The sequence below is a fragment of the Olea europaea genome, unplaced genomic scaffold (genome assembly GCF_002742605.1).
Source record: "Olea europaea var. sylvestris unplaced genomic scaffold, O_europaea_v1 scaffold104, whole genome shotgun sequence".
In the NCBI taxonomy this organism is placed as follows: domain Eukaryota; kingdom Viridiplantae; phylum Streptophyta; class Magnoliopsida; order Lamiales; family Oleaceae; genus Olea; species Olea europaea.
Window position 1 is genome coordinate 590,853 of NW_019227738.1, and position 25,762 is coordinate 616,614.

A 25,762-nucleotide genomic window follows, 5' to 3' on the forward strand; every position below is an offset into this window, starting at 1 on the left:
ATTTCTATGTATTATTTCTCTGATGAGATTATATCGCCTTAATACATGTTTGGATCATTGATGAGACCTTAGTTCCTTCGCTTTCGCAATGACTCTATTTTTATCACAATACAATGGCATGTGATCAACAATATTAGGAACTACTCCAAGTTCATTTATGAACATCATGATCCAGATTGCAACTCTTTGCTACTTCTAAAATAATCATGTATTAAGTTTCTACTATTGAATCAACGGTTGCTTCACGTTTGGAACCTTTCCAACATACCGCTTAAGAGTAAACCAGTTTCTCCATATGAAATCTTCTTAAGATTTCATCTATTTAAATTGGGATGAGTTAAGCAATCTTCTAGATCTACTTCTATAGATCAAGTTGCTTCTCCCATAACGTTCATGAATAAATCCTTTAACAACCATTATTTCAACGATTGAAATATAGGGATGTCATTTTCTATAATATTAGGAATACGACAATGCTCCCACTATTTTCTTGTAAACACACAATTCGTCTTCAAATTTGAGAAAATCAAACACTTTGACCTTTTCATCACATCGAAGATTTCAGCTCCATAGAGACTTATCTTAACCTATAGTCATGATATGCAATTGTTGCAAGCAAAACCTGAATGGACTTCAGCAAACCCACAGGAGAAAGGTTTCACCAAGGTCAACACTTAACCTTTTCTTCTAGCCTTGCTTTGTATATATGGATATTCCCATCCATACTGACTTTTTCTTTGTAAACTATTTACAAAAACTTATGGGTTTTATTCCATCAGGAGGATTGACTAAGGTCCAAACCTTGTTCACATACGTCGAGTTCATCTCGAGTTTCATGGTCTCTTGCTGTCTCTTTTAAGTCAACACTTGACTTTATTTTGGTGCAATTAGTAGGTTCATCATCCTGGATCAGTAATACCTGATTAGTAATCACGGATTCTCACCTTTTTGAAGGTCGAATGATCCTATTAGACTCACATAGCTGCTGACATGTCCTCAGGAGTCTCTACTCCCTGATTAAGAGTATGTCCTATATCAGATATGTGATCAAACTTGGATTCATCTACTTAGCTAACTATATTTGTGGACTCTTGAACTCTTTCATGTTTTATTTTGCTCACACTGTCCTCACCTAGAGTAAACATTTTCTCTAAGAAGATGATATGTCGTGAAATGAAGACTTTCTTCACAATAATATAATTTATATTCAAATATCTGCTTTGAATATCTCACAAATATGTATTTATCGAATTTAGTCTCAAACTTATCAGATTCAAGGCGCTTCAAATAAGCGTCATGACCCCAAACTTTTATATGAGATAAATTGGGACTACTGCCTTTCCATAACTCGTATGGAGTTCTGTTAACCAACTTAGGTGTGACATGATTTAGTGTGTTGCACACTGTAATCAATGCATGACCCCAAAACAATTTTAGGATATTTGCATGGCTTGTTATTAATCACACTATATCTAATAGTTAATGATTCCTTCTTTTAGATCCACCACTATGCTGCAGTGTATGTGGAGGAGTCCACTGCAAGCGAATCTCATTCTCTCTTAGATAATCTAGATTTTATCTTTAAGATACTCTCACTTGACCAAATCTTAATGTGAGCATATCTTTACCTATTTGTTTTTCTACTTCTAGTTTGAATCCCTTGAACTTTTCAAGAGTTTCATGTTTGAGTTTTCATCAAGTATACATGATCATTGATGAAATAAGAGAAACATTACCTGACATTAATTGACACGAGTCTATATTATGCATTAGACCAGTAATTATGCTGACCTTTCTTCTTTTCAAGTAAAAGAAGATTTGGTCATTGTGTCATACATGCATAATTTGTACTTGTCAAAATCAATTAATCCCAAGTATACATCTTTATGTAACTTTGAAATTACTTTTCATCTATATGACAAAGTCTGTCATGCCAGATTTCGATAATAATTAGATTATCGCATTTATGCCTTATAATTTCTATACTCATTATAGAATCCTTAGTATTTAGAATATAAATGTTATTTTGTAACTTACCACAACTATTAAGATCTTAATCAAGATATGCAGGAACAACAATTGTCCTTAACATTAAAATGATTCATGTCTGAACATGAAATTCATTTTAATGTTCCAGCTATAGTGGGTACAAAGCAACATTTCTCTAATTCCATTACTAAGTCAAAAGGCAACGGCAAGAAGTATGCTCGTACAGGCAATGCAGCAACCTTTGCTCATCTTCAACGTGTAGGTCAACTTCTCCCTTTCGCAGTGGTCTACTTCTATTTAGTTTCTCCATATTTGTATAAATATGAGATCTACACCTGGTATCAAATACCTAAGAAACTCGTGAAGTAGACACAAGCCACGCTAGATTCCTTCCAATGACCTTTCATTCTATAATGAAACCAAGGGTCATTAGATTTGGTATTGTCCTTCGCTTAGATTGTCTTAACCATATTAGGGTGCTTTCCCAAAGTCCCTTTAGACTTCCTCTTAATTCCCTTAGAGGAATCAATAGTTTGCCCACTACCAACCTTGTTATTAGGCATAACAGTCTGAAACTGTTAAGCAACTTAATGAGTATAGGGTACAAAGCAACATTTCTCTAATTCCATTACTAAGTCAAAAGGCAACGGCAAGAAGTATGCTCGTACAGGCAATGCAGCAACATTTGCTCATCTTCAACGTGTAGGTCAACTTCTCCCTTTCGTAGTGGTCTACTTCTATTTAGTTTTTCCATATTTGTATAAATATGAGATCTACACCTGGTATCAAATACCTAAGAAACTCGTGAAGTAGACACAAGCCACGCTAGATTCCTTCCAATGACCTTTCATTCTATAATGAAATCAAGGGTCATTAGATTTGGTATTGTCCTTCGCTTAGATTGTCTTAACCATATTAGGGTGCTTTCCCAAAGTCCCTTTAGACTTCCTCTTAATACCCTTAGAGGAATCAATAGTTTGCCCACTACCAACCTTGTTATTAGGCATAACAGTCTGAAACTGTTAAGCAACTTAATGAGTATGCATTCGAGTTTATCATATACGTTGCAGTACTATTGTCATCACTGCGTTTATTACAGTAGCCACCTCTTCTTTAATCGAGTCATCAGCAGGTGTCTCTGGAAAGGGCTACTCAAGGACGTGACCAATTTTCTAATGCATGAGAACAATTCCCAAATTGCGGTGTCAATTAAGAACATCTAGTTTGGTTGTTGGCATCTAGTATGCCATTCAAATATCCCAGTGGGCTGGGATCTCATCTATTATATTAAAACCTTGAGTGTACTCAACAAACCTTGACATCTATACTCTCAAGTTGCTTTTGTAACTCATGTGACATAGTTACAAGTATCACATACGTTGCAGTACTATTGTCATCACTGCGTTTATTACAGTAGCCACCTCTTCTTTAATCGAGTCATCAGCAGGTGTCTCTGGAAAGGGCTACTCAAGGACATGACCAATTTTCTAATGCATGAGAACAATTCCCAAATTGCAGTGTCAATTAAGAACATCTAGTTTGGTTGTTGGCATCTAGTATGCCATTCAAATATCCCAGTGGGCTGGGATCTCATCTATTATATTAAAACCTTGAGTGTACTCAACAAACCTTAATATAACATTTGGGTAGATACTATTATCAATTGTATCTCCATACAACTCCTAGATCATTAAGCTGACAACTCTTTGTTTTCACACATCTTATGTGTTAGCTTAACATACCTTTAAAATTTATCTCCTTAAGTGTACTCGACAAAAGATAAATTTTAGTTAAGTCAAATTCGTTATTCAGAAATATCAAATATTTCATAGTGTCAAACATATCCCTAATGGACCAGCCTTGAGTGTACTCAACAAGCTGAGACGATTTGGGACTCTGATTTTTCACTATAATGATGGAAGGCGATTATAAATGTGACTTAATATTTTATGGAGGGATTTTGCATTGAAATGTCTTATCGTAAAAATAATATATATTTTATTATACATCTACCATGCAAATAAATATATATAACATAATATAATAGTGTAGACGATTATGGACTTTTACTATCTAGTCTTCCCGAACCATAAGGAAGACTAGTTGGTCAATTCCTAGTGGGTATAGCATTGAACAGTATCAATGCACCATCTCCATGGTCTCCTTCTCTTCTTGTCTCTTCGATTAGTCCAGTTGCAACATGTATCCTATACTAATTGGCACGCAGGCCTAAATGAAATTGGACTCGCAGGCCCATAGCATCAATAACAATATCGGACTCGCAGGTCCAAAATGATTAAGAGCTCGCAGGCTCATAATAATAACAATAATAACGGGCTTGTAGGCCCAAAACAATTAAGAGCTCGCAGACTTACAAAATGACAAGAATAAAAATTAGTCATTCAACACATCCATATGATCAAGTTTATAATCGTCCACTAATAATACATTCATCACATAAATGTATGTATATATAATATCTAATATTATATGCTAACACGTTTCACGTTTCTAGCAATTAAGGTCGTCTAAACTCTTTTAGACAAATGGATTTGAACAATTAAATAATTAATTAATCATATTAATCGATTATTTAATTAGCGGACATATTTAATTAAAATCAAATTTTAATTAAATATCAAATTGGAGTCCAACTCAAATTCTACAATTATAAGGCGGGATTATTTAATTAAAATCAAACTTCAATTAAATATCAAATTAGAGTCCAACTCTAATTTCAAAACTTAAGGCGGTGGAATTTAATTAAAATCAAAATTTAATTAAATAACAAAATTAGAGTCTACCTCTAATTCCAATAATTAAGGGCGAATTTATTTAATCAAAATCATACTTCAATCAAATACCAAATTAGAGTCCAACTCTAATTCCAAGAAGAAATTTAGGGCGAGATAATTTAATTAAAATCAAATTTTAATTAAATTTCAAATTAGAATCCAATTCTAAATTTAAGACTATCTTCGGGTGAAAAATTAATTAAAATAGAATTTTAATTAAGTCCTAAATTAGAGTCCAATTCTAATTTAAATTGAATCAATATTTTAAACTAGGATAACACTCCTAAATAAAATAAAATTCAATGGGGTCAAAGTTTAATATTTAAGTTAAAATCCAATTTTAACGAAAATGTAAAATGTCGTCAACTTTAAATAAAATTTTAAATATGTGTCAAAACTAAAATTATGGGTCAAACCCATTTAAGATTTAATTTTAAAACCATTTCAAAATTCAAAATTCAAAACCATTTTTGAAATTTGCAAATTGACCCAAGTTAGAAATTAAAACCAAACCCTTCCAAATTAAAAAAATTGCAGAACAGGTCCCCCTTTTAAAATTTTGCAAACTGACCCCATTTTCATAATTGCAACCAAGGGCCCGTAATTGCATTATTTGCAACTGAGGCCCCCGTCTCCAACTATCCACATAATCTGCTGAAAACCCTAAAGTTCTTTCCTCTCTTCTTGGCGGCGCCGACAATGACCGACGCCTTCTCTCTCTCTTCAAATTTCAGGGGGCGACGATGGTAGCCGCCCCTCAATATATGCGGTAGGAAGCGGCGTGAGGCTGCCACTGCTGTAGGCGCGGCAACAAACGCTGCTGCGTTCTGTCCCTTCGCCGGCGGCAACTGTCGCCACCAGTATCCACCTTTTCCATTTTTTTTAATTCCAATCCAAAGTTTATTTTATATTTAAAACCATTTTGTTGATATAAATTTCTAATTGCTAGAAACAAGAAATCAACAATCAACTTTTGATTATTTACATATACAAGACAATAAACAATCTCTAACAAATATAAAGTAGGCTCTGATACCACTGTTGGGAATCTACTTATACATGCACAGCGGAAAATTAAAATTATTTCGATTCTCACCGAGGATCCCTTTGTGTTTAGATAGAAATCGTGATAAAAATTGTACCTTTGAAGAATTATGCAAACCTTTTGCTTTCCTTTTTCCTTCCAGCAATCTTGATTCGCCACCCACAGCTGTCCAATTGTCCAGCCTCGAACGGTGATCCACACAGAGAATAAGATTGCAGCTACAAGTGTTTTCTCCTCTTGTGCTAGTAAGAATGATTATGAGAAAAACCACGTGCATTGAAAACCTTAGCCATGTATTTATATAAGGCCAAACGGGCTTGGTCCTGTTCGGTCCAATATTTAATTAATCCATTTAATTAAATTCGGTCCGTGAATTAATTAATTCAATCAATTAATTCGAGCCTATAAATAAGCTACCCAATTAATTAATTTATCTAATGATTGTTAAATTAATTAATTGACAAATTGCAATCTTCCAATTCTCTTTTGTGTGCGGCCCATCAGGTTCCCGATCACGATGCCTAACGACGTGAAATATTATTTTGATCTAATCAAAATTGATAAATTAAAACACCATTTCAATTTATCATCAATTCATACTCGCCGTCTCATATTGACATCTAGCAATATGTCAGGGCAATACATGGAAAATGTCACGTGGTATGACAAAATCAAACTCGTTCGTTTACCGCGAAACTATAATTCCTTTGTCAATATGATCCGATCAATTACGAGATATGAAAGAGTGTCAATCTCGATTATCGATCATATATTTCTCTCCACCATTAAGTCAATATAAGTCAAAAACTTCTTTTCGACTTATGAGTATACCTTGGTCAAAGATTTCATCATCGACTTAATTGAATGAAACACAGATCATAATTTCCTACTATCTAAGAGTGACAAATCATTTATTGATCAATTACAACCTTCATATGATTCTTGACGTACCCGAACGATGTCGTATTAACGGCCCTTTGTACAGCAACATCCAACATTGCCAAAGTATGACTGTCCTCATATAAGGTACTATGACGACCTCAAGTCAAAGAACCAATTCCACTACCAAACGTTAGAGATTAACCACTGACACTCAAATAATTATCCATGTGGAATCTCTCGACGGGTCTCTAATGTTTTGTTTTATAACAAAACATCCACGTGTTCTTTAAGTGTCTTCACACTTTAACTTGTGAGATCAGCTACTTACTTCACAAGTAAGAAATGCCACACGTGATGATCTATCCGTAATAACGATATCCTTATCTCATTATTACTTACGACCACGGACGATTTAAAATTCAATCAGATGTAATTTGTATCTCACAATCACAACTCCTTATGATTAACAAATTACGAAGATCTGAATCTACGGTCTCTATTATTTATTTAATTATCTATTAATTAAATAATAGATCTGCCATTAAATTGCATTAATTATATATCAAAAGTATTTATGTCCAAAATTGATTGGACCTAGAGCATAATACTTACAGAATTTAGGGAAACAAGTTTTATACCCCATTATAGAGTTAATAACTCGAATCATAAAGGCTAAAAGAAGTTTCAAAAAATATATAATTTTTTCTGCTTTATTAATGCAATGTCTTTCAATAAACACATTCAAGAAAATCGACCTCTGACTTAGGACTTTCATCCAATTTTATTCCATTGATCTTAGACAATTTAAGCAAAATTTTTCACACATGAAATCCCCATTTATATCCATGTCTTCTTACAATAAATTACCCCAAACTATGCTAGATTTAGTTTAAGATTGTATAATTTAGTGGTATAGACTTAGCATCTCAGGTCCACTATTTCAATCTATCAAAATATGAATCAATTCATTTGATCATAATGTATAGCTTAATTCACGTGTGCAAGTAATATCAAGTTTCACATGAAAAAGTATCAATCAATTTAAGCATATAACCTATTCATAGTTCATAATTCAACACACACAATTTCAAATAAATTCACTATTGCCGATCGGGATATCTAACCACATATGCATACAACTAAAGCAATAAATTTTTTTGTCATATAAAAAGCAATAAATACACAAAAAAAGGCTTATTTTTTTTTGCCATCAAATTTAAAGTAGACATTGTCTTCAATATTTTAAAGCATAATATGCATATAAAGGGGAGGAGAAGAAAATACTCCTAGATTTATTAGGAGGAGATGATTGTGATGACATGAAGTGCAGGGCCTAGAAGGTCATCTTGATCACGTTATCCCCTTGGTCAATTTTGGTTTTAGTATTCCACGATATTATATTTCTGTTAAATGTGGCCAAACCACACATTAGAGATCAAATAACCTGGAACAAGTAGTATGTAGTCCAAACATTTCATAAACCAACAATAAATTCAAGGGTATAAGGGAAAGCAAAATATCGATTGGGATATCTATTAAAAATGGAACTCTTATCCTAAATCTAAAAAGTAAAATAAATACAAGGGAAAGAAAATAGGGTTGCCTCTACTTATTTATAGTCCTTAGCTTGACTTTATTATTTTAGCTACTTATGTTGACTTGAAAAGGGAATTTGTAGCCTCATCCTTTACTCTCCACAATTGATAGTTCCCAAATGGACCCTTTCTTGTACTAACCAGTCCACATACTTTCTTTTTGCATTGATGACTTGCATAGTCATCATTTTCTTCAGCAAAATAAAATGATCGTCAAAGTGGATCGTTTACTGTGAAATTTTGCTGCTTGTCTTTCACCTCGAGATGAGCTCATTTGTTTCAATGTCCAATAAGGCTCGACCAATTGATAGGAATGGTTGACCCAAGATAACTGGTAGCTGGGGTGCTTCTTCTATGTCAATGATAACAAAGTTAGCAGGAAAGATAAAGTCTTCAGTCTTAATAAGCATATCTTCAACTATTCCATGAGGGTGTTTCGGTGTTTTATCTGCCAACCGTTGGATTATTGAGGTTGTCTTAGGATCTTCCAATCCTAATTTTCTATTAACAGAAAGAGGAATCAAATTAATACTTGCTCCAGAATCAATCAAAGCATTAATATTATTTACATTTCCTACGGAGTAAGGTAAATTAAAACTCTCTGGATCTTAGTTTAGGCAGAAGCTTGTACTGTATAATTGTATAGCATTCTTCATATAAGGCAATTATTTCATGTTTTGGTACTTCATTTTCTTTATCAACATCTCTTGTAGAAACTTGGAATAGTTTAAAATTTGAAGGAATGTTTTAATGAAAGGAATATCAGATGCAGCTTTTTTAGGATTTCCAAGAATTTTGTAAATTGTCTCTCTACCTTGGTGTTTTGCAACCTTTGAGGAAAAAAGACTGGATATGTGAGTGAATTGATAGGAACAAGTGCTGTAACTTGTGGACTATCTGAAAACCTTTGTTGATTATTCTCCGTTGCTACTTCAGACTACTCCACTTGTTTCCTACCCATTGTATGTACCGATTTACTCTCAATCTCTTTTCTTCTTGCACTGATCTCTGACAACTATACCATTCCTACTTATGATGGCTTGAACCGATGCCTCTTTTAGCTGCCTTCATAGCCTTTGAAGAAATAGGATGTGTGACACATAAGCTTTAACAAGAGTAAGGGGTTTAAGGATGGTAGCTCAACAACTGTATAATTCACCAATTCAACTCTAATACCTATTCCTATAGGTTTTTCTCCGTGTCGCTAGGCAAAGTACCCTATGGTCTAGTTAACAATACATCTGTAATCTACCCCACCTGATTTTCTAAGTTTTAGATAGAGGTCCACTGATTCTGGATTGTAGTCTCAGTCTTGGTGATGTACTAAACAAGTAGATCCTTCAAGGATGCCATCTCCTCTTGTTGCTAAATTTAAGGTGGATTGCCCTTCATCTAATATCCCTGACCTTGATTGTTCACCCACAAGAAGTTTGGATAATTGTTTAAACTTGGAAAATAGTTATTGGGATAGGAATTGTACTCTTGCCTCTTGAAATTTTGTGCATAGCTTACTTCTGTAGGCTGAATCGTGTAAGTGGAAGCTAGAGGGCAACTAGCACTAATATGATCTACCCTAGAACCTGCGCAAACTAATGCTGGTTGATTTACCATGTTAACAGACTGTGATAAGTTGTCCAACTTTGTCATTATCACTTCCATCCGTGTTGTTAATTTTATCACTGCATCTATGTTATGTATACCCATTGCTTTCTTTGAGAAGTCCCTCTCAATCGGCCAATTAGTATGCATCATCAATCTTCATCGTCACAATTGAACCATTCACTAAAGTATCTTCCATGTTGCGAAATTATGGGCATACTCCACAACAAAGTAGATTTACTCGCACCTGCTTAGGAATGTTAAGATTTGAACGCTTTTTAAATGCATTCTTGAACCTCTCCCATATTTCTGGACATTTCTCAAGATCCATCTATTTAAAAATATAAACTTCATTGTGAATTTGATGGACTCGAGATGATGGAAGAACTTTATGGTGAATTTCTATACCATGTCATTCCATAACATGATACTCCCAACAGGTACTGAATGGAGCTATTCTCTTGCATCCTCCATCAAGGTGTGAGGGAATAGGCACATTCGAAAGACATCTGATGAAATTATCTCATTCTTGATGACTTCGTACAGCATAAAAATAGCTTGAATATGCTTATATGGATTTCCTGTAGCTCATAAAGAACTTGATGTCATGTTAAATCTGGAAGAGATTTATAACATCAAGTCGAATGTGGAAATTAGCCAATGCAAAAGGCGGGTAGATAATTGAAGGTTGCACTGGTACAAGCACAAGATTCACATAGTCCCGATTAATATTCTATCCTCGTTGGTGATAGGTCTCTATTGATCTGGTAGTGGTGGTTGAATTGGATCATGTATTTTGCACTTGTTTCTTTTGTTCTCTTTTACGCTATTTGAATGTTCTTTTCGATCTAGGGATCTAATCGTAGGATCTCGATTTTTTCATAATGTTGCATAAACTATTAACAACTTGAAAGAAGCAAAACAAAAGGAATTTAGGTAGTAATATAAATAGTCTAAAACAAAAGGAAAAAAAATCGAGTTTATTAAAACTTATAAACTAGAATTAAAATCGTTATTGCCTAGCAATGGCGCCAAAACTAGTTCAATTGCAACCCGTAAGCGTACATGATCAATGACCAGTAATAGAATGAGTCAGTTGAGTTATTATCCCACGAGAAGTAATGTTTAATAAAAGCATACTGGTTATTACCGATATATCGTATCACAAAATAGTTAATTTTGATTTTCCACAAACTAAGAAAACAATTAAAGTGTTTTATCAATATGATATGGATCCATCAGATTTCTGAGTTCTCCTATTAATGCTCTTTCCAATTCTTGACCTGTATAAAATAGTATTTTTCTAGTGTTAATGACAATCGATAATCTAATTTTATTTAACATTTTTTTAAGATATATTAAATCTATGTTTAACACCACTTAATTCTATTCTTAGTCCGAATTCATATGAAATATATTCATTAATCTACATGATTTATCACACACGATTGCACACGTATTTTAAATATACAGTGTTCTACCTGTTGTGAGCTTTTAAGGACAACAAATAAATAACAAGTTATCTAAATGGTGGTCAATCATTCGAACAACGCAATATCAATGCATAAATATTCAAAAACTCAAGAAATTACTAAATTAACGAGTCTTGAATTGAAATTAACAACTAAAAAGGTATATCATCCATCCAATACAAAGGAAAAATTAGCATAGCATTATTTTATCTAAATTACACAAGATGAATTGAATAGATATCACTCAGAAATAAGAGATAATAAAGAAGGAAAACTACACATTGTTGACTTGAATCTTGAAACGCCATTGTGAATCTTCAATCTTCATATATAATTTGACTTCAATTGCGCTCTATATATGTTCTTCACTTCGAAAATATAAAGAATATGTGTAGAATCAGGTCGAATGGAGTTTTGGGACGTTCTGGCCTTGATTTGGAATACATAGGATGACATACGATTGTTTCTATGTAAAATTATATCAAAAGAAGGAAACTGAAATTTTCGCCATAAAAAATAGCCTTGTGATTGCCTAAAAGGGCCAAATTTGGGACATGTTGGCTCCGGAGGCTCGAGTGCGATAGCACCCAAGGTGAACCTTGAGGCCGCATGGTTTACTTCAAGTATTAGTTAATGCAATTTAGTCCCTATAGTTTTAATCTTGCCATTCTTCTCTACTTTTAACTTGTTTTCTTCAATTCTTTGTCAAATCACGAGTTTTACCTATTAACAAAATACATAAAAAATAATAATAATAAATTAGGTAACATATTATCAAAAGAAGTATAAAATTTTATTGTTTAAGACCCCAAAGAAGTGTAGCAAATACGCTTATAATCACGCTACCCCTTCCTCTACTAACTTCATATAAGTGTTAAGCTTGTCTAACCCAAGGGAATTATAGATCGTATAATGGGCCAGATTCATTGGATTTTAGGCCAACCTAATTTGAGGTATTGGGAATTCTTTTTTGATAACGAAACAATTGTCAGAAATTATTTCTTCCCTCAGTAATTTTAGACAAATTTTATTTTACGTAAAAAATCGTCGACGTACTTTATTTTCCATCAAATGTGTGAGTTGGGATAGCTATTGAGCAACTTAAAAATATTTATGAGCCACAGACAAAATATCATTAAATTTCGTGATGATATCATTTTGCGTACAAAATGAAATCTAAATGAAATCTTTAGTGATAAATTTGGAAAATAAAAAAAGTTGGATGACCATGCCTTTAGTTTTGAATATCCCAATGCCCCAAACCATTTAAACCCAACACATACTTGCAAGCAGTGTTCTAAAGGGGGTATCTTGGAATAACGTCACGCCTAGGATCTATGTGCTAATTTAGCGGTCAATTGCCCACTTTAAGGCGCGTCTTGGCGTCCATTATTAATTTTTTTACTACATAAAGTTTTCAACTTTTAGGTCAATTGGATTGAAAGGCCTAAAAATTAATAATTATAAAATTTTCAACTTTTAGGCTAATAGATTAAAAAGTCCAAAAAGATGCTTACCTACTTATTAATCCACTAATTTGTAGAGGACAACTTAAAGGATTTTGTTGTAAACTTTTGGTGTAAGACAAGAATCCCTTTGGTTTGGCTGTAATGATACCTTTAATTTGATTACAGTGTATTGTACATTTGATTTTGCTATAGTGTATTGTATTATTGTATTAAGTTAATTAATCATTTTCCTAATTATTACTAATTATTAAAAAAAAAAAAACTCTCCATAGCTCAATTAACACTATAAGCATTTACACTTTTTTAAGGGCTTGTGTGAGAATAAACAATCAACCATGCACAAGAGCAGTAAAGAATACAAACGATTGTTCACCCATTTCGACGAAAAATGCCTAATCTAGGGGGCTCAGAGGCTGATCCGTTCACTATGTGCAAAATAACCTTCCAAGAGATAGAGACAACACTAAGACCATACTCAAACATAGGATCCAATCATCGATCCAAAAGATCTCACAAACTCAAACATTAATCACCAATAAACCAACCTCCTGCCTAACCAAAATAGACGCAACACAGGCCTACAACTGGCCAAATTATTGTAGTAAGATATATTATACAGGGTTCTTCTAGATTAACCAAGATCTTATGTAAGATCACAAGAAATAGAAACCAAAAATAGAAGAAGAAGAAGAAAAGTCTTTCGAAGAACCAAAAACAGAGATCTCAAACCAAGATTGAAATGATCATCTTGCAATTGACTCCTCAAATATCACACTCATTGTTGTTGCTTAATCCTCAGCCATTGATCAAATATGGACGACCAAGATATTGTTTAAAGAAACACAACTCGAGTGAAGCTCCAACCGCTAATTGGGGGTTGCCACTTGGGTTTTCCACATCTAAAAGACATTTTTGCCCTTACAAAAGTGTTGATTTGAGGAACACATTTTCACAATCTTTACCTTGGTTCTCAAATCATCTATTGTCTCTAGTATGCTAGATTACACATAAAACAAACCTAGACATCATCATTGTCTAAGTTACTTGCAAAATAAATCAACATGTATCAATATGAAGAATAGATAAACATGATCTAAACTTATTAGCTGGTAAAATATTTGTGTCCATATTCGATATTTTTTCATCAGTGTGATTTTTCTTAAGATTCACATCACTAGAGGATATATATATATATATATATATTTTTTTTTTTTTTATGAAGTGATATTTCACCTCAATATGTTTAGAGCTCTCATGATATACAGGGTTCTTACTCAATAATAAAGCAATCTGGCTGTCGATAAAAATTGTTGGGGTCTCTTGTAAAAAAATTAACTCAGTTAAGATTCCTTTCAACCACAGGCACTCTTTCAGAGATTCAGTGATGGCTATATATTTTGCCTCAGAACTAGATAGGGTAACTATTGATTGTAACTGAGATTTCCAGGTAATACATTTTTACCCCAATGTAAAGAAGAAGGTAGTAGTAGACTTTCTCTTATCTTTGTCACCAACAAAATCAAAGTCTACAATCCTACAAGAGTCAGACCTCTTTTCAAGTATCAAACCAGTAATTAATGTTCCAAAAATGTATCTTAGTAGCCATTTTAAGCCTGCCCAATGGGGCTTTCCTAGATTTGACATAAACCTACCGAAGAAGCTAATGGCATAAGCTAGATTGGGTCTTGTTGTGATCGTTGAGAACATGACAGACCCTATGGCATTAGCATATGGAATGTTTCTCATCTCTCTCATCTCATTTTCAATTTTTGGTGACTGAGCAGTGGAGAGATTCATATGGGCAGCTAAAGGTACATTAATAGACTTGGCTTCTTTCACACCAAACTTTGTTATAACTTTATTTAGATAGGATTCCTATGATATTGTCAATTTATTCTCAAGTCTATCTCTCTTTATAACCATCCTTAAAATTTTCTTGGTATTGCATAAGTATTTCATATCAAACTCAGATTTCAAGAGGTACTTTAGTCTTATTATTTCAGTCATACTGGTACTTGCTAGGAGCATATCATCAACATAAATAAAAAGGTATACTTCACTTCCATTCTTAGCATCGTTAAAATATAGGCAATGATCATAATCACTTCTCTTGAACCCAATTTTGAGCACATGCCAAACCTTATGTACCATTGCCTTGAGCTTTGTTTGAGCCCATGCAAGGATTTTTGTAATTTACACACAAAATCTTGTTTTTCCTTCACCTCAAAGCCTTCAGATTGAAACATAAATATTCTCTTCCAATTCACCATGCAAGAATGCAATCTTGACATCTAATTGTTCAAACAATTGAATTGAACAACTAGTTCAAGAATCATTCTTATGGTTTTATATTTTATAACAAGCGTGAATATTTCATTATAATCCACTCATTCTCTTTGGTTAAAGTCTTTGGCAACTAGCCTAACTTTATACATTATGGGGTTGGATGAGTTATTTCCTTCCTTTAACTTGTAAATCCACTTCACTGAACAATTCTACGATTATTAGTCCTTTTTACCAACTTCCATGTTTTGTTTTCAGTTAGGGATTTTATTTCTTCCCTCATTGCAGTTTTCCAATTTGCAGCATTTGGGCAATTCATTTCCCTAATGCTTTACCAGATGTTAATGCAAAATCAATTAAATTGTTAATTTCATACCTATGGTTAGGCTTCACTTGCCTTCTTTCCCTATCTCTCACAAATTAGTAATCTTGACTAATAAGTTCAGTGTTAGAATTGTTCGGAGCGGTCCAATCTCAAGTTCAGTTTCTATGTTAGGGGAACTACCTTCACCTTCATCAGGCTTCCCAATCCTCTTTGGAGTTTCTTGTGCAGCAGGTTCATTTTCATTAGGTAATGAGTTAATGAACCCGACCAACTTAACTTCGTTAGTAGGAATGTTTCCTTCATTTGGCTCAACATGTTTTTTAGTCCTATTATTTAAACATGACATTTCAGATTCATTGAAAACAACATTCCTACTATTGATTATTTTTATGCCTTTTCCAAGACACATAGTCTGTAATCCTTTACCCCTTCAGGATACCCTCAGCAAAACACACTTTGGCCTCGTTTGGTAGCCATTTTTTTCAAAATGTATTTTCTCTCTTCTTTTTAACCCACATTCTTTATTAAAATAATATTACACGTAAATCAAAAAAAATCTTATTTTTCTACCATACATTTCACATCAATTTACTATTCTAAAACTCATTTTTACATAAAAATACCTATCAAAAACCCCCTTTGTTGCCCTAGGATCCAATTTTTCTTCAGTTTGATGTGCATATGCAGCACATCCAAAAACTCTAATATGTGATAGGTCAGGTGGTTTTCTAGTCTATAGTTCTTGAGGTGTTTTAAAGCTAACAAAATTGCTAGGTGACCTATTTATGAGGTATGCAGCTATACAAATAGCCCCAGCTCAGAACCCTTTTACAAGCCCTGAGCTGATAAGAAGGCATCTGACTTTGTTCACGAGTGTTCTATTCATTCTTTCAGCTAACCCATTTTGTTGGGATGTGTTTCTAACAATCCTATGTTAGACATCCCTTTTTGTTTACAGAAGTTCTCAAATTTAGAATTACAGAACTCCAATCCATTATCAATCCTTAGTGTTTTCAGTTTCTTATTCAACAAGTTCTAAATTTTTGGAAAGTTTTAGATTTGACCCTCAAAGGTAAACCCAGACTTTCCTGAAATAGTCATAAATAATGGACAGAAAGTATTTGTTCTCCCCAAAGGTGGGGTGACTTTCAGGTCCCTGCAAGTCAGAATGAACATAATCCAAAGGTCTATTAGTGGTATGAGACCCTATATTAAAACTCACCTTATGGGACTTACCTAATACACAAGTCTCATAAAACTGAAGGGGCTCAGTTATATCTTTCCCAAGTAACTTTTTATTACTTAGATATTTTAGGCCCTTATTGCCAATGTATCCTAATCTATTATGCCAAAGTTTAGACTTATTTTCATTTTTAGTTAAAGAGCTATTATCCTGACTGGTTATGGTTTCTCCAGCAAGATAATATAGCCCATTCTTCTTGGGTCCTTTCAACACAACAAGTGATCACTTCATCACTTTTAGTATGTTATTATTAGATTTAAATGCATACCCTTCATCTTCAAGAATCCCTAATGAAATAAGGTTTCTTTTTAAGTTTGGGACATGCCTAACATTCTTGATCTGTCTCACAATGTCATCATGCATTTTAATAGCAATGTCACAAATTCCCTGTACTATTTGGGAATTGTTGTCTCCCATGTACACTTTCTTGGATTCAATTGGATTGTAATTGTAGAACCAAGATCTATTAGGACTCATGTGAAATGTGCATCCTGAGTTTAAGATCCAATCCTTGTCACTATCATCATTGGACACAATCATTACAAGAAGACTATCCAGATCATGATTGAAGTAACATTGTTCAGGTCAACAATGCTTTGGTATTTGTGTTTCCTTTGCAATTCAAAACAGTCTCTTAAAGTGCCCAAGTTTTTCACAGTGATAGCACTTTTTATTACTCTTATCCCTAGATTTGGATCTACCTCTGGATTTAGATTTAGATTTTCTATTTTGGGTATTATTTTCTTTCTTGTCTGTTCTCCCTCTCACAAACATGCCATCTTTTATTGTATTAGATTTAGTTTCTTTCTTGATCTCTAGTTCTCTAGCTCTTAAAGCATTTGTTACTATAGTCTAAATTAGAGTATCTCTTGAGTATTTTATGGCATTTTTAATATCCTTATAAGATTTAGGTAGTAAGTTAAGTAGTATAACTGCAAGGTCTTCATCATCATATTTCTGTCATTATGTACAAGACTCTTAACTAAAATACTAAAATCACTCAAGTTTGCTTCTAGGTCTTTCCCAGTGTCCATCTTAAAACTGAATAATTTCTCTAGCAAATAGATTATATTGGGCAATGTCATAATTAAGAACAATGCTTCAAGTGCAGTCCATAAGGCTCTAGGTGTTTCAGAATCTTCGTCTTGTCTCATATTGTTGTCAGATAAATGCTAGATAATTGGACTATAAGCAATTTTGTTTATTTCTAGAATTTCATCAGGTTTAGCTTTTAATTTAGCAGAAAAAGTTTCAGGATCATCTAGGGCCTTAGCAACCCTTTGTTGGACCAATATACCCTTCATTTTCTACTTCAATATCAAGTATTCCCATTTTCCATCGAATTGAGACAACTCAAACTTCGAATCCATTACAGGTTCTATAAAAGGGTTGTGATTACCTGTCGACATAAGTGATTCTTAATAGTTGGTCACTTAAGTGCAGGAAAGGTTTTGAAAAAACTTTGCAACAATTAAAAGGTAAACTGACTTAAGAATGACAATATAGTATCAACAAGAGTATGCAAGCTGTCAAAACAAAGTCAACAAGTAATTAATCTCAAGATCGCATAATACAATATATTGAGATTACCAACTTAAAACATGCCTCAATTCCATCTCATACAGATATCATATACAAGAATGAAATTGTTCTTAAAAAATTTTCCCATGACGTATCACCCAATCTTTAAGAACAACAAATGCATGCTTTTTAGTTATTATGAGTAAAGTCAAAATTAGAATAGTCTCTCCCACTGCACGGTTGACTTATTAAAATTCAAATACTTAGACCACCTTCAAGAAACCCATTTGAGCTCAAGATGCTAAGATCACCAGTTATGGCTTTCAGCCACTGCACTTATCAGAAAATTGATCAGTAATAATTTCCAGAAAAATATTCAATATATAAAAAAATATGAATTAAAGTGGATCAAGAAGATGATTCTCTTAGAGGAAATCGTGACTCGAAGCCCTAATAGCTTCGATACCAGATTTGTAAGGATTTACCCATTTGTTTCAATGCTCGTGTCAGAATAAACAATCAATCAAGCACAAAAGTAGTAAAGAGCACAAACGATTGTTTACCCAGTTTGGCGAAAAATGCATAATCTAGGGGCTTAGAGGCTGGCCCGTTCATTATGTGCAAAATAACCTTCCAAGAGACAGAGACCACACTCAGATACAGGATCCGATCATCAATCCAAAAGATCTCAATCAAACATTAATCACCAATAAACCAAGGACCCTATTGCCTAATCAAAATAGATATATGCCTTACAATCTACCAAATTACTGTAGCAAGATATATTGTACAAGGTTCTTCAAGATTAACCAAGATCTCATGTAAGATCACAAGAAACATAAATTAAAAATAGATGAAGAAGAAAAGTCTCTGAAAGAACAAGAAAGAGAGATCTCAAGAAGAACCCAGAAGTTGAAAAGCCAAGATTGAAATGACCGTCTTGCGATTGGCCCCTCGAGTACCAAATTCGTTGTTGATTTATCCTCAGCCATTGATCAAATATGGACGGCTAGGATGTGATTTAAAGAAACACAACTCGAGTGAAGCTCCAACCGCCAATTGGGGGTTGCCATGTGGGCCTTCCACATCCAAAAGACGATTTCACCCTTACAAAAGTGTTGATTTGAGAAACATGTTTTCACGAACACTATAACAATATATCTTTTTTATTGTTCGAAAATATATTTATTTTATGAAATTTTTAAAATTGCATTTGGTACTATAATTTGTATGTATTATTAAATAATATTTAAATTGATTTAAAATTTAAAATAATAAAACACTTTTTAACCATTTTTATACCTTAGCTTCACCTAGACTCAAATCAAGCCTCCACGCATTATTACACATTACGCTTTTTAGAACACTGCTTGTAAGTATGCATATCTCAAGTAATCTCAGTACCAAGACGCAATAAACTCAATGTTCAAAAAGCAAAAGTGTTTCATCCAACAATGCAATTTGTATATATCTTCTAAAGAAAATTAGATAATCATGTATGGAGACATAACTCTCTCACTGCGTAAAATCGTGTTTTCCAATAACTCTATCCATGAGGAATGGCAAGTCGAATCAAATCAATTCCCATGGAGCAGTGGGGACGAGGCACAGCAAAACACATATGGCATGAAAAGCTTTATTGTTTTGCAAACAAGAAGCGATAAATTAAAGCCTTGCTTTGCTCTCCCACTTGCAAATTTCTTTTCTGGAAAGTATTCAACAAAATACACAGAAATTAAGAAAAAGTATGTATAGACAGAAAGAAAAATATATCAAGTTGGGTTCTGATCGTACAGCAAGTTGGTTGTCAATGTCAAGTTGGAGTAGCAGGTTTCCCATTTCCACAAATAAACAGGGTTTTTAATATAAAAATAAACTGGTTTTCTATCTTAGCATTGGAAATCTAGGTGCCCTGTCAAGGAAATGCCTTATTGCATCGATTGATGCTGATAGGTTCGAGATATTTACTGTTTATGATATTTATCAAATTTTGCATGGCTGAATTCTAACCTACTTTACCTGTTAGGTAAGTTTTCGGCAAAACGACCTCTTAGGAGCGAAAAGATGGGAGATGCAATGGCCAAGGACTATGTGATGCTAAAGTTAGATGAGGTCGTAAGGAAATTTGCCTGTATAAACGCTTAAAGTGCTAGAGAATGTGGATCGAAATTCGTCTATTTTTAATTTATAAAATCTTTTTCGTCAGTCATTAGAATGACAAGTTTAACTTTGCCTTGTAACTTTTGCCGCGTAGATGGGATTTAATTAAGTTGCTATCGGTCGAGAAAGTTTAAAGATACTAAGACCAAAGTCATAAGAATCGAGGACATCATTTTTGTGTTTTTTGTTGATAGATATAACCCTATTTTTCAATAATACATTTTTCTTTAAACTTATTTTCAACAATTCTCTTAATAAAATAACATTACACATAAAACTAAAACTTTTTCTTATTTTTTAGCTACACATTCTACAAAAATTCACAATATAAAATCTATTTTTATCAAATAATAGGGTTCAAACAAGGGCATTGTTAGTTTAGGCCATTTAGGTAGGAAATACGCTAGGTTTAGGTTTGGACCACAAAGCTTTCTCATTGTGCTGTAAATAACACCAAGGCCTATAAAAATAAAAATTTTAGTAAATTTTAATAAAAGTTGATAAAATATGTGATTGAAAAATTGATATATATGTAGATTCCATACAATTTATGTCAAAATTTATTTTAATTGTTAATTTAGATTTTCATCAATTTTTTTTCGCGCTAAACCAAATAGAGGCTTATGCTGAAGCTCCCAAACTTGTACCATAATGGTTCGACTATTATTGTACTCAGCTAAGTTGGCAATCCATGTCACTTTGCGACTCGTGTAAAATATTTATTATTTTCATTAAAATAATAAAACATAGAATTCAAAAAATAAAATAAATTATCAACTTCGGGACTCAATCTAAATCATCTATCATTTTTACTAAATTAATAAAACATAGAAATCAAAAAATAAAATGAATTATGATGATCATAAGATTTTAGGTTTTCAATTTCATTTCAATATATGACGAATGAAAGTGTAAGAAATGCTAAATTATGTACCGCTCTCTTTATGCATAATGTAATTTCTCATGATACATGGGAAGAGAATAACGTCTGATTTTGACGAAAAAATTCACACGAACGGCTGGATGGTTCAAGACATCGCGTTCACCAACTAGCCTAGTAAATCCGATTGTATTCAACTAAAGAAGGTTCAAGGCCACAAGCTACCTATCTTGATGCTACGACTTGTCGTGTGTACTCCGTTTGTTAGAGTCTGCATTTCATTTTCATTGCATTCGCTTTGTGTTGCGCATGCGATAGTTCATGATTGGAAGTGGGGGATTGTTGGATATTGGTTAAATAAATTGAGAATTGAAAATCGATTAAAGTTCGTATCGAATTCGGCCAAATATTCAAAAGCTCGACTCAATCCGTTTAGGCAAAATTGTTTGCCACTTCGCCGAAAGAGAATTTTGATTTCTCTGCATGTATTGAAGGGTATATTTGGCATTTCGAAAACCAATATCGGATGAATGAGAAATTACGAAAAAGACCTCAACCATTAGCGAATAGACACCTTTTCATAAATATGCATTGTTTGGAAATGATGCATGGTTTGGTCTCAACCATTTCGTCCACACCCCTTCATGGTCTATAAATAGGACCCTTTGGGTGTCCTATTCCTCACAGTTTGATATACAAAACGTTTCTCATCCTCTCTTCTATCCAAAATCAAAATCATTTCGTTTATTTTGATTTTCTTTCATTTCATCCTTGGAGTACATAAGCCTAAATTGGTTCGTTGTACTTGTGTTTTGGAGTGCTACAAACACAAGTGTAGCCGTTGTATCTTGGGAGTCGATTGCCGAAATTCGTAGGCACCGTTGCGGGGCAAATTCGACTTAAGGACAAAGAGTCCAACTCTTGCCTCGGCTTTGTCACCATCATTATACTTATTTCAGCGTCACTATTCACAAAATTCATCCAACACTTATTATAAGGAGCTTTTGTGACAGCTAGACTCAATTGTACACTAGTACAAATTCATGTATCCCAGCTCTGTAACAGGAAAAATATTTTACAGTTAAAAAATTAGGTTCTCTTCTAGTTTTTTTCATTAAAAATAAAAAAATAATTTCCTAAGATATAGACAGCCACAAAAATATGGGCTTTATTTGATGTACATAATTTTTTTGTACATCAATGTGTCCCACACTAGGTCGATCGAATATTTCATTCAAATGGATTCCACCACATGTGAGTATATGGATACCTTAATATGCAAAAAATTTTGTACATGTAGGTTTATCCGAGAAATATTGTATAGAAATTGAATTATAAAATTATCATATGTCATCCAAGATTTCGAGCCTCTCAGTACTTGACGCCGCCGGTAAGCCAGACACCACGTGCACCTCCCGGAGCGTCCCCACGTTACCGTCGCCGATCACGTGACAGCTCTTGAGGAAGTGCTTGTACGCCTGCGGTTTGTCGAAGCGGCGGACGACGGACCACACGGTTGCAACCGGCGCATCAATAGTTTGCACCACCGAGGATGAGCACTGGTTGGGTGCCACCGCGTGCGTGTGGTGGTGCAACACGTTATCCGGCACATAAATTTCGCTAGACACCGGGGTAACCCATGTGGGTGTCGCTTGTTTATGATGGAAATTGGCGGCGGCGCAGGTGGCGACTGTATCAGTAATCGGATTGATTCTATGAAGCTGAAGAGAAGAAGGCATTTCTATATTTCACGACTCTTCTCACTTTGTTGGATCTGTTCTAATGAGAACGAATTGTGAATTTGCAATGGGATGTGTGATGTTATATAAAATCCCAATTCGTTCTACATTCAAATATATCAGATACGCAACTAACGCAAGTGTAGAGAGAGTACAAATCTTTGTCTACTTGTAATAGTTTTGTTTATATATATATATATTTTACAAAGCTTAAATGGGTGGGGGTGACGTGGGGGTGTGCAAGTGGATGGGCAACTTGCATAGTCATATTGGACGCAGTCATAATTGAAATTGATCCAAACATGGGCTATAATTACGTGATCTGCCCAGGAGTTGGTTATCCTAGGTTTTTAAAATGAAATGACTGAAATGGCCTTGAGGAGAAAGTTAATTACTTGATTTAGGGGGAGCACGAAGAGTCAAGATCGTAGAGAAATGGAGAACGTCCATTAAAGAATTACTTGGTTTTCTCATAGCATCTTCAATTGTGGCGTAAAATAAAGAATTAGATTTTCAAGGTGGTCGAAAATATCTCCAATTAGGGGTGGACGTGGTTCATATGGTTTTGGTTCCAAGAGAACCGAATCGAACTATGAACCAATGATTTTTTTTATAATGGAACCAAATAATTTTTTTAAATATATGAAATGACACTAAACCCTGGTTTGGTTTGGTTCTGATTTCATTTCTTATATTTTTAGATTTGCATCATATAAATTAGTAATGTATACTTAAATAAGAAAATAAACATCAAACATTTAGGAAGTTCAAATTTCAATCATCGAGATAAAAAAAAAAATCATAACTAAAAAATAAAATTTATTCATAATTTGAATACACAAATCAATTTTCGTTTTCATACAAAAAATTGTTTAATAAATAATAACAATGATTTACTAAATTAATTGCAGGAATTTTGAAGGCACACCCCTATAATAAAGAATGAATTATCAAAATTTTGACAGCTCACTTCTATAGGTAACATTAACCGTTTAATATTTCATGAATGTTTATTAGGTTTTTCTCTATTTGTGAAGAACACAAATAACTCATCGAACAATCAAGGTAAAAAAGAGTATAGAAACTTTTTAAGTAATTGACCACTTTCATTTTCCGATCTTAAATGACACTCCACTGACTTGATGAAATGCGGTACCAGTATGCTGCGACGTTATGTAATTCGAAAAGGAGTGAAGGAAAAATAATTGAACTGAACACAAGATTAGAGTGTAAACAACTAATGAGTTGTTTATCTCTAATGACCCAAAATTGATTAAAAAATTGTATTCAATTAATAGGCTATCTTCAATGAATATAAAAATAGGGTCTCCACTAATTATTATATATAAAATTAAATATTAATTTTGGTTCTGATTCTGGTTTTTGAACTAGAACTGAACCAGAACCAGAACCAGAACCAGAACCAGAACCAGAACGAAATGATTCTTGGTTCACAGAACCAAAATCATTAATTTTTTTGATAGAACCGAACCGCTTGGTTTGGTTTGGTTCTGATTTGGTTTGGACATTTTGTCCACCCTTATCTCCAATGAAAAGACTCAGATTACATTTTTCGATATGAAATGTAAAAAAAATAAATATATAAATTTATATATTTTCTTACATTCATAAGAGGCAAAAGGTGGATTTAAATTTTCCTGTTAGAGTCAAATTTGAATTTATATCCACTTGAAGCACTAGTTGATAGGTTAAATGAAAGGTGATATGAAATGAGTTATTTAATTCTACCTTTCAATTAATGTCACATTGACGCCACCTAAATTGAGGTTGCAACTTGAATGGGGGCTAAATAGTATTACTTGAATATAAATGTTGACGCAAAAATAATTTTGAAGATATCAGTATACACTCAATTTTATTCCACCATTGAGAATGCTCTTAAGTGGAAATTATCTCTTTTATAGTTTTACAGTCAATTCTTACATAGTAATTTTGTTCATAACATAACTAATTAATGCGAGTCGAGATATTTTTCGTGTCTTAAATTTTTATTTTTATTTATGTCATCATTATTATCCGAGTGCCTAGTTTCCCCCACTTTTATGGCGATGACCTCCCCTATATCCGTCCTCGTGGCCCATGAAATTAGGGAGAGAAGGATGTCTCTATTTTGCAAACCCAATAAATCTTCTTGTACACCATGGTGTAAAGCCCTCTCACAATGTGAGGGGGCTCACATGAATTTCATAATTGTTTGTGAGAGGGCTCACATGAATTTCATAATTGTGGACCCCCTAATTGTGATAGGGGTGTAAGGGTACACCAAACACTACTGCAAACCGAGGGCCTAAATGGACTTCTACTGAAATTTGAATTGGGTCATCAATTTTATTTGTCTCAATTGAATTAGTGAATTTCAATTTGATTTTAAATTTGACCACTTTGTCACTCGTTGTACCCAAAATGAACTTTGCTATTTATTCACTGATTTTTGACACTTTTGGTTGATACTTGCATTATTGTCAAGTGTCAATTGGATGAAAAATCTGCTTGATTTAAACTATTCAATAGAGTAAAACCACGCAGTAATGTGTAAACCAAAGTGTACGTCACAGTGTACATGTAACAAGGTTCATCCAAAATTAAATAAATTTGCTTAATTGATAGTCATGGATCAACGGATCCTCCACATATCGTGGCACGCTTATTTGTTATTATGCCACGCCATTAACATGTTTACAAAATATATATATATATATATATATATATATATATATAAGGGATGCTAGTTGACATAATAATAT

At 33.6% G+C, this 25,762-nt stretch overlaps 1 protein-coding gene and 1 long non-coding RNA gene across 2 annotated transcripts; both read right to left on the reverse strand.

Moving 5' to 3' along the window:
- Window positions 1–18,237: 18,237 nt before the first annotated feature.
- Window positions 18,238–19,117, reverse strand: LOC111372854. The gene is made up of 2 exons (XR_002698832.1): window positions 18,782–19,117; window positions 18,238–18,548 (listed from the first exon to the last, which is right to left on the reverse strand). It is a non-coding gene; the product is annotated as an uncharacterized LOC111372854 (long non-coding RNA).
- A 3,484-nt stretch (window positions 19,118–22,601) lies between these two features.
- On the reverse strand, window positions 22,602–23,144 carry LOC111372855 (abscisic acid receptor PYL4-like). The gene has a single exon (XM_022995268.1). The coding sequence runs from the start codon at window positions 22,995–22,997 to the stop codon at window positions 22,602–22,604; it is 396 nt and encodes a 131-aa protein (XP_022851036.1). The 5' UTR covers window positions 22,998–23,144.
- Window positions 23,145–25,762: the final 2,618 nt, after the last annotated feature.